The 14,441-nt window shown below is 41.1% G+C and overlaps 1 protein-coding gene across 4 annotated transcripts in view; it reads left to right on the top strand.

The window, feature by feature from the left end:
- ATP8A1 (ATPase phospholipid transporting 8A1) overlaps nt 1-14,441 on the top strand; it is a 197,281-nt gene that overhangs the window by 39,759 nt on the left and 143,081 nt on the right. For all 4 annotated transcript variants that reach the window (XM_088450578.1, XM_088450575.1, XM_088450577.1 and 1 more), the window contains exon 5: nt 11,886-11,984. In XM_088450578.1, coding sequence (XP_088306704.1) covers nt 11,886-11,984 — 99 coding nt within the window. The remainder of the gene's footprint in view (nt 1-11,885; nt 11,985-14,441) is intronic.

Below are 14,441 nucleotides of genomic sequence, written 5' to 3'. Positions count from 1 at the left end.
TTTTCTCCTTTCTTTCTTTCTTTAGACTGCTATTAATGATTGTTAGTTCTCCAGATTTTTCCAATGTGTAATATTGCTACCATGGCAACTACAGTCACTTGGTAATTGGTTTAGGGAGTGTAGCGGGGTTAGGTTTTTGGAGGGGAAGGGGAGGGTTAGGGCTGGGGACCCCCGGGGGTAGGTTAGGGTTAGGCACCCCCCGGGAGCGTTAGGTTTAGGGTCCGGGAAGGGAGGCTTAGGTTTAGGCACTCCCGGGGGGGGGGGGGGGTTAGGGTTAGGCACCACCTCGGGAGTTTTGGGATTAGGCACCCCTAAGGGAGGATTGGGGTTTGGGGGGGAGGAGGGGAGGGCTAGGTACTTAAAAGCCGGCGTCGGGATCTCCTCCTGTCGGGATTCATACCGATCCCTCATATTCTGTAGTATATTAATTTATAGATGTATATGAATATTCTGCACTTGCAGTCTGACAGTAATTGCATTGTCAGCGCCTACAAGAACGCTAGTGTTAAATATGCATATTGCTCTGTTTGATATAGTGATAGGATTTCCCTAAAGATAATTTTTTTGCCAAGGAACTGATTTGTGCAGAAAGCCCTGGGGCTTAGGTTTGTTCTGTCCCATGTGGAGCCATCGAACCAACAGATCCTGTCTGTGTTATATGCTTCAGGCACTACAAAAGTGGGGTTTGGAGATTACTTACACTGCTATGTACCAGGGTGGTTGTTTCCTAAATTGCTGTATAAGCTTAGTTGTGTTATGAAAAAATATGTAATAACATTAACACGGTGCTAGATTACTTTGATCTAATTAAAAACTTCATGAACAGTATAATAAAAAGATAAAAAATCAAGTAAAAAAGAAAAAAACGTGTAACTCTCTTTGGAATATGATATACTGTTACGTCCACAACAAATTAAAATGTATAAAAAATAATACTGTGGTGAATAGGATGTAGTCAGCATCCCGCCAGTCAGATTGCAGACGGTCACAATACCAACAGTGGCATCCCGACTGTTACAATACCGGCAAAACGGGGGTAAGTATTAAGGTCAGGGGAAGACTTGGGGTTAGGGGGAGGGTTAGGGTTAGGCTGTGGGTTGGGAGGGTTACAATTAGACTGCGGGAGGGGTGCATTAGGGTTAGGGTTATAATACTTAAAAAAAATAAAAATCTGTGTATATTCTGACTGTCTGTATTCTGACCACTGGCATCCTGACCGTCTGGGTCCTGTACCCAACCCTAAGAAACAAATCATTAGTTGCGAAGATGTAAAAAAAAAAAAAATTATATATATATATATATATATATATATATATATATTGTTGAACAAAATTGTGAAATGTGAAATAAATGTGAAGTCCCAAACAAGTGCTAATAATCCAAACGGACCATCCCCTCCGTGTGTGCATAAAGGAGAGTGTCCGCACATGTCACATAAGGGGCATTGCCATGTTCCAAGACTTTGTACTACCAAGCAGCTTGTTAACATGTTGTGTTAACAGCCAATGAAATGTGACATTCATGTTGCTAAGATATGTTTTGTAAATAAACCAATGATATTGCAAATACTGCAGCCGCACATCACTTGGAATTGGATTGTCACCTATATGTCAAATTACGTTTAAGATGATTCATAGAGCACAATAGAGAGATAGCTGCGGACTCATCAAGATGTGGCTGTCTTGTTTAAAATTTGTAAGTGCTCCCCAAATGAAGATAAATTGTTTTCTTGTGAGAGAGATCTCCATTTACTAGTTTACTGTATCCCTAGTGTCTTTGTGGGTAAGTTGGAGTAAAGCCAATGTGTAGCCAGTGTCTTAACAGTCAGAAATAGCAACTTGTGTAGCATAGGTTGTTCAGGACCAGACACCACAATACCTAGTAAATAGATATAGAACTGGAGGGGATTCCCAAAGCGATGATAAAAAATTGCTTTGTAGTTATGCCACTTGGGACACAACAACGTATTTCCATCCCAAAAGCAAGCAATCAAGCAAGCTGGATTGGGGATAACACTAATATATAACACTAATAATCTTTTAAATCAGAAGATGCCACCAATGAAACAGATCTTCCCAGTCAGAAACTATAGTGAGACTGATATTACCCACCCAGGCCTGCTATGTCAGGCTCGAACACTTCATTGCCTTACATGGGAGGGACTATAACAGACTAATAGGGGTATTCAATATGGAGCGAAAACGCTGTTTCTGCGAGGTTTTCGCTCGGATGACGTAATATTCGCCGCTTTTACTATTACACCGTATTCAATTTGAAAACTTTTTTCGCCGGTGAGAAAAGTATATTGCATTCGCCCCTGCGAAAAAGTATCACCAAGGAATGGGTGGCGAAAAAAAGTGCATAAGTGGGGTTTTGGGGTACAACATTTCACAAACCACCCTGCAATCTTCAGACAGTCCCCCAAAGGTAAACTGTGTCAAAAAATTTTGAAATATACCTCCGAGGACCCCAAAAAAAGCACTTTCATTTTGGGGGCGAAAAAAAAAATTGGGTGGTACAAAGTTAAAAACTAGCTAACTACAATCTAGGGGGGTCCCCAAGTATGCCCCAGGTGTTTTTTTCATTGCAGGTGTTTGCGGCAGGTTGATTTTTCACGTTTTGTAAAACTTCAACTTTTAAATATGGTCACCCCCATTTTCAAGTACCCCAAATTTGCTGGGACTACTTATTTTCTGCCAAAAAACTTCTAGATACTATTCTTCACCACCTTCCCAAATCCCCAAAATAGCAGCTATTGAGCCCGTTTAAAGACCCCAAAAACCTTCAGCAGGGCTAATCGGGGGTATCCAGAGTGATCCCCCATGTCAGAGCATCTTTTTGGGGATGTTAGGGTCATTTCCCAAAAAATCTGCTAAGTTTTCGCTGATTTCACATTCGCCGGGTGCCGTTTTCGCCGATTTCATATTGAATACGGGGATAATCGGGGGCGCGCGCGCGATACTTTTTCACCGGCAAAAGCTCCGATGTGCGGCGAAAACTTCGACACGCATAGATGGCGAAGTTTTCGTTTCATATTGAATACCCCTATTACTGTTCAAATGGCTTAAAAATACCTTCATTAAATAATTGCCAACAATTTCTAAAAGTAATTTCAAGAAGAGTCAACTCAGTGAAGGGAACATTACCCCACATTGGAGCATAGAAGCCTAAACATCCTCCCAGAGGTATAGATTTGTCCTACTGTACTTCCATACAATGTTAGATGTCCCCATCTAATGGGAATTTGAAAATTGGCTATTTTCAATGTTTCCCATATCCTCAAATTGATTGAGAGAAACATATAGGTGAATAATACCATTTTAATTAAGCTAATGTGTCTGAATACCAGTAATTTTCTCATTGAATGATTAAAGTAATTTACATATTTGGGAATCCAGATACCTCATGATCCCTGTATGTTTGTGACCGAAAATATTGCTCTGTCTCCAACCATAGGACTGACAAATAATCAGATATAATAGTTGCATAAATTAGCAAAATTTCAAATGTACTTATCTTAATTATCATCTGATCTAGAATATTGTCTGTCCTTTGTTATAATTTCCAGTGATCATTGAAGAGAATAGACTGGGCCTTCTGTATATAAGGTTATGTCATTACCATACACCATGGGTTACCCAATATACTTCATGGATAACCTAACATCACCTATCCCAGAGCGCACCCACATCCCCTCACTTGCTGCCAAATTCTACCACATGCCACTCACCTGTGCCGCTTTCTCCAAAATATCCCCACATGCCCTCAGACCCCCCCACTTACCACAAGATTGCTCCATGTGCTCTCAGATCTTACATATACTCCCGTTTATCTACATGCCACACGGACCTCCCTGCATGTCCAAAAACACTTAACTGCACAGGTAGCACATGGTGCAGAATGCAATGCACCCCCAGCATCCTCTGCTATGTTGGGTTGTGTAACTTTCCTGCAGTTTGCAGAGGAGGTCAGATGACTTGGATGCCAGATGCTTCATCTTATTCTGTGAACAAATCGGAGAATAAGTTAATAGGAACACAAAGGCCCACCATGGCCATAAGCTAAACTTTGCCCCAATACCAACATAGAGACATTCCCTCATACATTCAAATAAGCGTGGGGATAACCTGTCTATCTCTTGCCTAAAACCAAATGTGATCAATGCAGCTTTTAGTTAAGGCCAATTAATTGAATCAAATGCTTTAGTGGCATCTAAAGTGGCACCACAGAATTACCCGGGCATTAAATATGTTCATAACATTACATATGTGTTAGGGGTTTATTATAAAAGTGATCACCAGGTTTATTCTACTTGCACACATTTTAGATTTTTATTATGTCCACCAGGAGTAATGAAATGGGGTGTATGAACTACATGGTATGGAACCCTTGCTCGGTTTAGGAAGTGCTGCTCTGAAAACTTCAGCAGCATAGAGTAAGCAAATTGATTAAATGAAATCTAGCTGTCATTGTGGGCGTATTATTAGTAGTATTGTGCTAGTAGTAGTTTTTATATTTTGCAGAAGTCTGTCTAGTCCTGGGCTTTTCCATTGGAGCTAGATCAACTGATGGTGTGTCTGCATGCGAAATGCTACGATATAGTGTCACAGCCGCTGACACTGTATCGTAGCATCTCGCATGCAGATACACCGGCAGTCGCACACAGAATATTGGCATGCTGCATATCATTTTAATCAATAAGCTTTTTGTGTGTCCTATTTGCATCACTTTGCGAATAAGACCAATTTGAAGGCAAAAAGTGACACGCCTAGCCCTAACTAACATGAGCTATCGACATTCACAATGTCAACACACCTATGTCAACATTCAGACGTGTAGTTAAAATGGTGTGACATTTTGACTACATACCGTCCTATGCACTTGGCTACATGTACAGCCACAGCAATGGTTTTGCTTTTTAATGTGTACAGAAAGGGACAGACTTTTTAGTTTACTGTACTTTAAAATTAGTATGTTGCTGCATATGTACTAGTATACTAGAATTTATATTCTGGCTGCCTTGTGGTAAGCTTCATATATCCTATCACAGACTGGAAAAGAACTGATACTCTCAGGTCTGTTCAGAATGGTGGTTGCTGAGAAAAGAGCCGTGGCTCTGGGACAAGTATTATAGTCCTCCACGCTGAGACACTAATTGGAAGAAACCACCAGACACCATAATGTAATTTTCCCAATCGATTTGGAATTTGGCTTGAAATTCACCAATGCTTAGGATGAATGATTAGCACCATTCCATGGACATTGAACCTTGCTGTGTGAGAGAATGAATAATTATGCAAGTTTAATTCTCAATTGGTTTTTAGTCCTTGTAAAATACAAAGCCTTTAATAGGATTTCCAGTATGGTTTCATGGTCCTTGCAGTCTAAAATCGTGTACCTCCTAGGAAATGTAGGTAATAGCTGGAATGGTATACCGTTCATGCACATAAACCGTTAAAGATGCATAAGGGAACGGTTTCTGTCCCAAGACTCCTACATTCTAATTAGGTTAATGGAGAGCAAATAGACCGTCGGTCAGAATTAGTTTAGGAATTAAATGATCAGCTCTAATCACAAAGATACACTGTAATATAAAGCAGAATAGGAGAAAGATGTTGCACAAGATAAAGCCATGTTAATTCGATGGGCGTAAAGCAGACTATCCACAGAAGTGTGCTGAGTGCAAGATGGCGTAAAGCGGAAGATTTATCTTGCGAGCAGGGCCCTCTACCCTCTTGTGCTTCTCCGTTCTCTACTTTCATCTACTTCTTACTCCCCACTAGGGCACCTAACACTTGGTTGCTTTGCTCTGTTGCTAATCTGGGTGTTATGGTCGTGAATGTAGCAATGTATTGTATTGTACTGTAAGTCACTGGTCAACCTATGTGTTTATGTACTTTGTAAGGCGCTGCGGAACAGTTGTGGCGCCATATAAATAAATGATGATGATAATTTAGCACGGTGTCCAATTAGCGCAAACATTGTTCGGTTGCTAATTGGTCCCCCGGGTCTATCCAATTAGCCCCGAAGTCCGCCCAACGCCGGCACTTATCGGGGCTTTTTTTCCGGGACCTGATAATTATGTTGCACTCTTAGGGGTATATTTACTAAAGGTTGATTTTGATCAATTTAAAATCTATCAAAATCGATGAACATTGATGTTGTGCTTCTGGGACTAAATCACACATTTACTAATACTTGAGAAAAATTAAATAAATTGTCTGTTAGTAAATGCGTGATTTAGCCTCTATGTTGATCGATTTTCATCTATTTTAAATCGATTAAAGTCGACCTTTAGTTCAATATACCCCTTAGTCTCCTGATTGTTGTTGGAAAAGGGGATAACAAGTCACATTCATATATCTGGTGGTCTTGTCCCAACATTTCTTCCTTCTGGAACCTGCTCTGGTACCCTGTCCGCAAGGACTCCTGGTGTTTCCTCCTCTGTTATGCTTTACAAGAGTTCTACAAAACTAATCTCTCGCAACCTGACAGATGCCTAATTGCTAAATTGCTGAAACTTGGAAGCAGACGGAACCATTCTGTCTTTATTCCCTGAAGTCCTGTATATGGTTTGTAGACCGTATTTAGAACATTGACTGCCACCTACATATAAAGGAAAGTTATTCTATCAGATCTGGGCACCTTGGCTCATTTTGCAGAGCCATCCTTCACAACAATATTTGGAGCAGAGGGTAGGATGGGTGGTGAATGGCTTCTTACATGCCTAAGTTCCCCATCACCACCCATCGCTCGTTTTAGTAGTTTTTATCTCAATACCTTAGCTTTGAATGCAGAGTTCTGCCCCTCTCACCTTTTAAAACTGACTTAACACCTCTGGACCCTTAGGTACTAACCTCTAATCATCCTTCACTCCCTTCGTCACACATCAAAGAAAACCAAGACTTCTTTTTGCCTGCTTGATTGTTCAGTTAAAGTCTTGTTATCTGTAAATCTTCTGTTCATACAGATATGCCCAGCTAGTGTTGTGCAGATGGCGCGGCGAATTGCGTCACGCATAGCGCGAGATGCACTCCCGCGACCAGAGATGCACACTGCGTATGCGAGTGCGCCTCCATAGGAATCACTGGTGTGATGGCAGTGCGCACCATAGCGTAACGTGGCATGGGGAATGGCATGGTGTGATGCACGCGCATGTTTGTGGCTCCATCAGCCACAATGAACCAGGACACATCTGTATATACCATATATGGTTTGTTTTGTTATTTAGATCTTGTTAAGATTATATGGTCTTTCTGCTTATGTTTCTATACAACTAATTCTAAATTAAGATAAAAAGACTCTTGATCATCAATGTTTAAGGTGCCTACACACTTAGCGATATTTTACATAATTTGCCCGATTCCGACGCATCGTGTGAAATATGCCAAACTCATGAGTGCCCACTCACGATCATGATGCCGATGCGCGTCCCCACAGGTAGTTCACCGCATCTTCAGATTTGCCAATCTGGGACATGATGCACGATAGATCGTTTGTTACATTGGACACTTTTCACACCAAATCGTGTGCAGAACTGCCGGGGGAGAGTCCAGGGGAAATTGTACACAATGTTGGATCGTGAGCACATCGCCAAGTGTGTAGGCACCTTTACACATAAAGTTATGCTCATACGACATGTTCCTAACAAACATAGCAGCCTATGTGCCAGAATATAACTGTTTAAAAACTGTTTCATTACTAGTTCTATTGTGGTTAACTAGAAGAAATAAAACTATTCTGAAATGTTTAAATTGAGAAGAGACTGAATAAAGTCATTAAGTAATCTGACTTGTGGGTTCACTCCTTGTGGCTCACAGTATATGTCAAAGTCTCTTGTTATTTTTTTTTTTAAAAGGATACAGACAGGAAAGTGTAGCAATGCTGGGCCTATTCCTTTATTTAGCAGGACCAGGCAACCAGCTTTTAGTGTTTTTGCTTTTAACAGAAAATTACCTGCACTGGGTGTTGGAAGCCCAAACTTCTACAACATTGGGATACATAAAAATAGAGGAACCAAAAAATTTCATTTTTAATATTGGTAGAAAAAAAATAATTCAACAACGCGCATGGGAAAACAGCATTACTCATTTTGGTAAGTGTTTTGGGTCTACTCAATTAGGAGCGAGGTTACGAAAGCAAGTTTGTGTCATAAAACCTGCATACATCACCTGAATGCACACCCCGCAGATTTTAAATTCAATTAGAAATGCCCTAGACCGCTCACCCGAACTGTACTATACAGCGACGTGCTACCATGCTTGCGACTTACATTGTTGCACACAAAAAAAGGAGAAAAGTGCAGGTACATAAATTCTGCCATTCAAGTCAAACTGAGGTACTTAATAATAATAATAATAATAATTTTGGTCAAAAATATGAGCCTGCCCACCACGGCCAGATGACCTCATTAGGAAGGTCCCTAACATTTCTATAGTACAAGTCCATGGCACGGGACTCCCCCAAGGCATCACACTAGTGAGAGAAGGCAAATAAAGTGTTACGGAGAGTTAGATATTAAAGAAGCTGCAATAGTCTTATATGGGTAAGAGGTGGTGACAAGGGTGTTTAAAAGGTGTCAAATAGCTGATTTTATAAAAATGATAGAAAAGAGTTTTTCAGAAAATTAAAGTCTTTCCAGCATTTTGGGGTACAGAAAAATGTGTGTATAGTAATTTTTCTGTGTTTTTAGTTTGTTTAAAGTTTGACAAAAAATTGTCATCTGCAAGTTCAAAAACTGATCTCCCACCAGTACAACACCTCCACATACCTGTCCCACATCATTTACACCTCCACATACCTGTCCCACATCATTTACACCTCCACATACACGTCCCACATCATTTACACCTCCACATGCCTGTCCCACATCATTTACACCTCCACATGCCTGTCCCACATCATTTACACCTCCACATGCCTGTCCCACATCATTTACACCTCCACATGCCTGTCCCACATCATTTACACCTCCACATACCTGTCCCACATCATTTACACCTCCACATACCTGTCCCGCATCATTTATACCTCCACCTACCTGTCCCGCATCATTTATACCTCCACCTACCTGTCCCGCATCATTTACACCTCCACATGCCTGTCCCACATCATTTACACCTCCACATACCTGTCCTACATCATTTACTCCTCCACATGCCTGTCCCACATCATTTACACCTCCACATACCTGTCCTACATCATTTACTTCTCCACATACCTGTCCTACATCATTTACTTCTCCACATACCTGTCCCACATCATTTACTTCTCCACATACCTGTCCCACATCATTTACTTCTCCACATACCTGTCCCACATCATTTACACCTCCACATACCTGTCCCACATCATTTACACCTCCACATACACGTCCCACATCATTTACACCTCCACATGCCTGTCCCACATCATTTACACCTCCACATGCCTGTCCCACATCATTTACACCTCCACATGCCTGTCCCACATCATTTACACCTCCACATACCTGTCCCACATCATTTACACCTCCACATACCTGTCCCACATCATTTACACCTCCACATACCTGTCCCACATCATTTACACCTCCACATGCCTGTCCCACATCATTTACACCTCCACATGCCTGTCCCACATCATTTACACCTCCACATGCCTGTCCCACATCATTTATACCTCCACCTACCTGTCCCACATCATTTCCTCCTCCACATACCTGTCCCACATCATTTACACCTCCACATACCTGTCCCACATCAATTACACCTTCACATACCTGTCCCACATCATTTCCTCCTCCACATACCTGTCCCACATCATTTAACCCATTATTGTGAGAAACTTGCCTAAAAACTGACATAACATTATTGGCCAAAGGAAGCTATTTAAACCCCTCCAAGTGCGTGATAATTAATTGGGAAGGGTTTACGAGAGGTTCTTCACTGTGTCCCGGCATATTTTTACTTCTAAAAAAGACTTTCCCTACGTTTTCTCCTGCGGAGTACGCAAAAAAAAAAAAAAATTCCTCTGAAAAAAAATCATTGCGAGTTTGGAATTAAATTGCAAATGGAATTAACAGAGCAGGTTTACCATGAGAAGGCATACAGGACCCAACTTGCACCTAATACACCTTTTATACCAAAGTCCCTGGTCTGACCCGGGATTTGGAACATGTTTCCAACCCAGGACAGACCCCCTTTTACACTGCGGCGTTCGGCACCGTGCTGACCCATCTCTCCAGCGCAGGTGAGCAGCGCTTCTTACCCTCCCTCCCCCCTCTGCGACCCCCTTACCTTACTCCGGGGGCACTGAGGGCGGGTGGGGTGCGCTTCTCCGTTCTGGCCGGCCCAGGGGTGGACACTTGGAGATGATGTCATCTCCAAGCGCCACTGAAGCATGTGGCATGCAGCGCAACTATGGTCATCGGGACCTGGGTTACGCCGCTTACACTACAGGGTGACACGGGAATGACCCGTGCTCAACCCTGCAGTCACTGGACTCAGGTTGATCCATTTACACCGACAAAAATCTCAGGTTGATGTACATCCACGTGCATCAACCCGGGATTTTTAAGTCTGTGTAAAAGGAGTATAATTGAATTGACCCCTGTGTGTTGGATTGATTTTGTTCACTTGCTTTGTGATCTAGAGTAACCTAAGCACCATAGAAATAAAATGGGCTTCAAATTGTTTTACCATTTGGTCAGGTGGATAAAATGAGAGTTGTACACAGATAAGATGTTGTTTATTTTTATAAGCTGCCACAAAGTAGTTGCAGCATTGTGTATGATCATTCTGTTTTATGAAGAGGGAGATTTTACTTTGTTTTGCGATTTGCCCAGTTGTTGGATTGTTTTTAGTATTTACATTGGAATACCAGTAGTTTTTATAGCCTTAATTGCAGATTACTCATACATTGTTCAAATGGTCCTCTATCCATTAGTTTCTTTAAATATTTGCAAATTAAAGCACTGTGATAAGTTAGGGCTTGGTTAAGGATTAGTATGATTAAAATGTCTTGATAGAAGTGTTTTTTTGTATTAAGCATAATTAAAATAAATCATTTCCTGGAAAAAATAGATTGTGAATGAGGAAGCAGGTCACTACTTTATTGAAGCTTGCCTGCCTCCTGCACACAGTGGAGACAGGCTTTGTGCTGGCTGAACAATATTCATGAGACTGCAGCCTATCAATTCACTTGGAGCCGATGACATCACATAAGCATCAGGCGCAAAGTGATGTCACTAGTCTCCTGTGAATGTATATACTGCAGTTTCATGAATATTGCTCAAACCACTTAATAGCAGCTATCTAAATACATAGGGGATGGGTACAATATAAGTGATAACATAATTACATAGTCTTTTCATTACTTGAGTTTTTCCTGAATGTTTCCCTCAGTCTTGGATCTCCTAAATAAAATAAGCCTTGAAAATCATGCTGTTTACAAATACCCTGTCCTGCTGTTTACAAATGGGCCACATCACAGGCTATAGCATGTATCGCTGTGCCTGAAAAATGCTAAATACAGCAGTGCTCCTGGCTCAGCAAAACCTATTATGCGATATGGGTTTGGAATATTTTATATATATTATTAGGAAGTCTTTATTTGTATGGAATGGGTAAACTTGCTTTATTGGTGTTCAGCCTACTATGGTTTCTGATCAGAGATCGACGGGCTTCTATTCAATATCCCGTGCATCTAATTACATCATTCATGTGGCAATTTGTCCACAACACAAAGACTGGTAATGGATAAATGTCCAGAGAGCCATATGCTGACATCTAGACTACTGCTTCCTCACTCTGAATATCAGCTTTTGCTTATTGCACAAATAGAATCATATATAATTTTTCTTCCTCGTGTAGAAGTCTAATGTGTAATTTGTGCATTTCTTTCAGCAAATCCCAGACGTGTCTCCAACAGGGCGATATACAACATTGGTTCCACTGTTGTTCATTTTGGCGGTAGCTGCAGTCAAGGAAATTATAGAAGACATTGTAAGTATGGTAACGTGTTTTCAGCATTGATACTGTGGTCCCAACACTATACCTGCCATGTGTTTTTAGGAAGTTACATGATGAAAAGCCAGGTACACATTATATGATCCAATTGTACAAAATAAATTTTTTTTTTAAATTGTTCCCCGTGGATCGGAACGATATATCGTGCAGTGTGTATGCCGGGTCAGTCGTTCCCGATGCTCGTTCATCGCAGCGTCCCTTCTGCGGTTCTACACAGCAGATTGGACAATGCAATGAACGACGTCATGCTGTAACACGTAACAAATTGCGCAATCATGTCCTGTGTACGACGTGCGTGATGTATCATTACATTGCGTCGTTCTGTCGCTGTGTATACACATTGTGTAGTGTGTACAGAGCTTAAGATGCACATGCCTTGTTACATTTTGCTACATTTGTCGCTTTTTCCTACCTCATCTAAATTTTGATATACAACTACTGATTTGTTTTAATATACATTATTTAGAATTTAACTTACTGAGTGCTCTTTGGGTCAGTTCAATTAGGAGCAAGGGTGGCGAGTTACCATTGCAGCGGCATATAAACACTGGCAATGGAACTCACCAGCTCTCGTCCCACACTTGCTGCCATAAGTGCGACATATTATCACAGACACATATTCATGCCTAATGTAATTGAGTCCTTAATGTTATGAGCAGGAACCAAATCTAATGCATCATTTTGGGGCTGCATTTTATTTACCTAGAGCAGCTATAGACCAGAGCGGGTTAAAAATATTAGGTCAACAGTGGCCTTGTTGACATTATGTCGACATGAAAATGTTGGCATGGTGTTAATGTTGACAGACATCATGCAGATATTCACCATATCGACATGGTCATAGTGTCAACACTAATGCAGATGTCGACATTTTCACTACGTAGACATTTTCCAGATTTCGTCATTTTAACCATGTCGACTATCAGGTGTCGACATTATGGATGTCAACATAATGTCTTCATACCACCAGGACCATTGCTAGAGGCGAAGTAATAACATCTATAGCAGCTGCTACAGGGCCCAAAGTTAAAAAGGGTCTTGTGATAATCAGGCCACTAAGGTATTATGGGTATTTTGTGCACCCACATGTACCATCCTAGGGAACTTTTCCTTGACCGTGTTCATGTGTCAGTTTATGTTGCCTGCTATATGATGTACTGTAATTAGGAATTTGTGCATGTCTAATTTAGGTTGTCGTTCTGACCACCTGGTAGGTCCGTCTGTCTGTTGTGCATTGCAGCCAGGAGAGGTTGTAAAATATGCTGAATTAAATGCAGTCAGCAGTCAGCCTGTGCGACAGCTTCCATCTAATTTTATGCACATTGGCGTAGAAATGAGCTTGTTTGTGCAAAGTCACTTAATGCTCATATCCAGTAAACGAACATTTAATTTATATTTCATGAAGTCAAAATATACCCTATTTATATTCTCCTAAACATCCTAAAGTACCTTTTATGATGTGTAAGAAATATACAGTAGCTGCACTTTATGACTGCAGTTCCCTTTGTGTTGTCTGAGGTTGTCGTTTAGAACACTGACAACATTTTTAATGTTTGTATAGTTACCCTGCCATAATATAATAATGCATGCATGTCTACTAGATTGTAAGCTCCTAGGAGCAGGGTCCTCCTCCCCACTGTCTCACAAGCTTCTTCTCTAGCACTTCTATGATAGCCTTCACCATCAGAGCTGTACTGTGTATGGAGAATTGTGTTGCTAATTGTTACTTGTGTTCTGTTTATATTTTGGTTACTGTATAGTAATGTAATGTTCTGTGTACCCTTTACTGTATGTACGGCGCTGCGGACCACTTGTGGCATCCTATAAATAAAATGTAATAATAATAATTACTACGTGGCCTTAAAATCCCAAAGTGTTTGCTTGCATGCTAGAAGCTCTGTAGGCAGTAAGAGCAGGGTGGAGAGGCTGGAGACGCTCAGCTCCGATCCCTCTTCATAGACTGTATTGTACTATTCCCTGCATACAGTAACATGATTTTGCTGCAGCCCCAGATCTGAGTCCGTGCCAGCCTGCAGTAAGTATCTTGTATACAGACTTGTGCTGCTGTATTGTCAGTGGGTTTGCTATGTGTCTGTACAGGGCCTGTTTTCTTTTAGGAGACATGAGAAAGCCCAGAACCACTTATGGACTAGTTCATTGATGAACAACAGGTGGCACAATAAATATAAAATCCTAGACCATAGAAGTGATAATGCTGGGTGGTAGTGTTTGAACTGTTATTCAGCCAGGAAACAGATTCCTCCTATTAATGTCCAACTTTGATATCGCAAATAGATGGGTATCTAAAAAGCTATTTTCAAGGCTGGGATTGTCTGGCTCCTGTCATTTTCTATTCATTATCATCCTCATCATTTACTTATTTTCCTGCTGTATATTAGGTAATGTGGTGAGTTGCGGTGCAGGAGTATCTAA

This window comes from Taudactylus pleione, unplaced genomic scaffold (genome assembly GCF_031769625.1).
Source record: "Taudactylus pleione unplaced genomic scaffold, aTauple2 ptg000519l, whole genome shotgun sequence".
NCBI lineage: Eukaryota > Metazoa > Chordata > Amphibia > Anura > Myobatrachidae > Taudactylus > Taudactylus pleione.
Note: the sequence above shows the minus strand (reverse complement) of the source record. Positions and strands in the feature narration are given on the sequence as shown.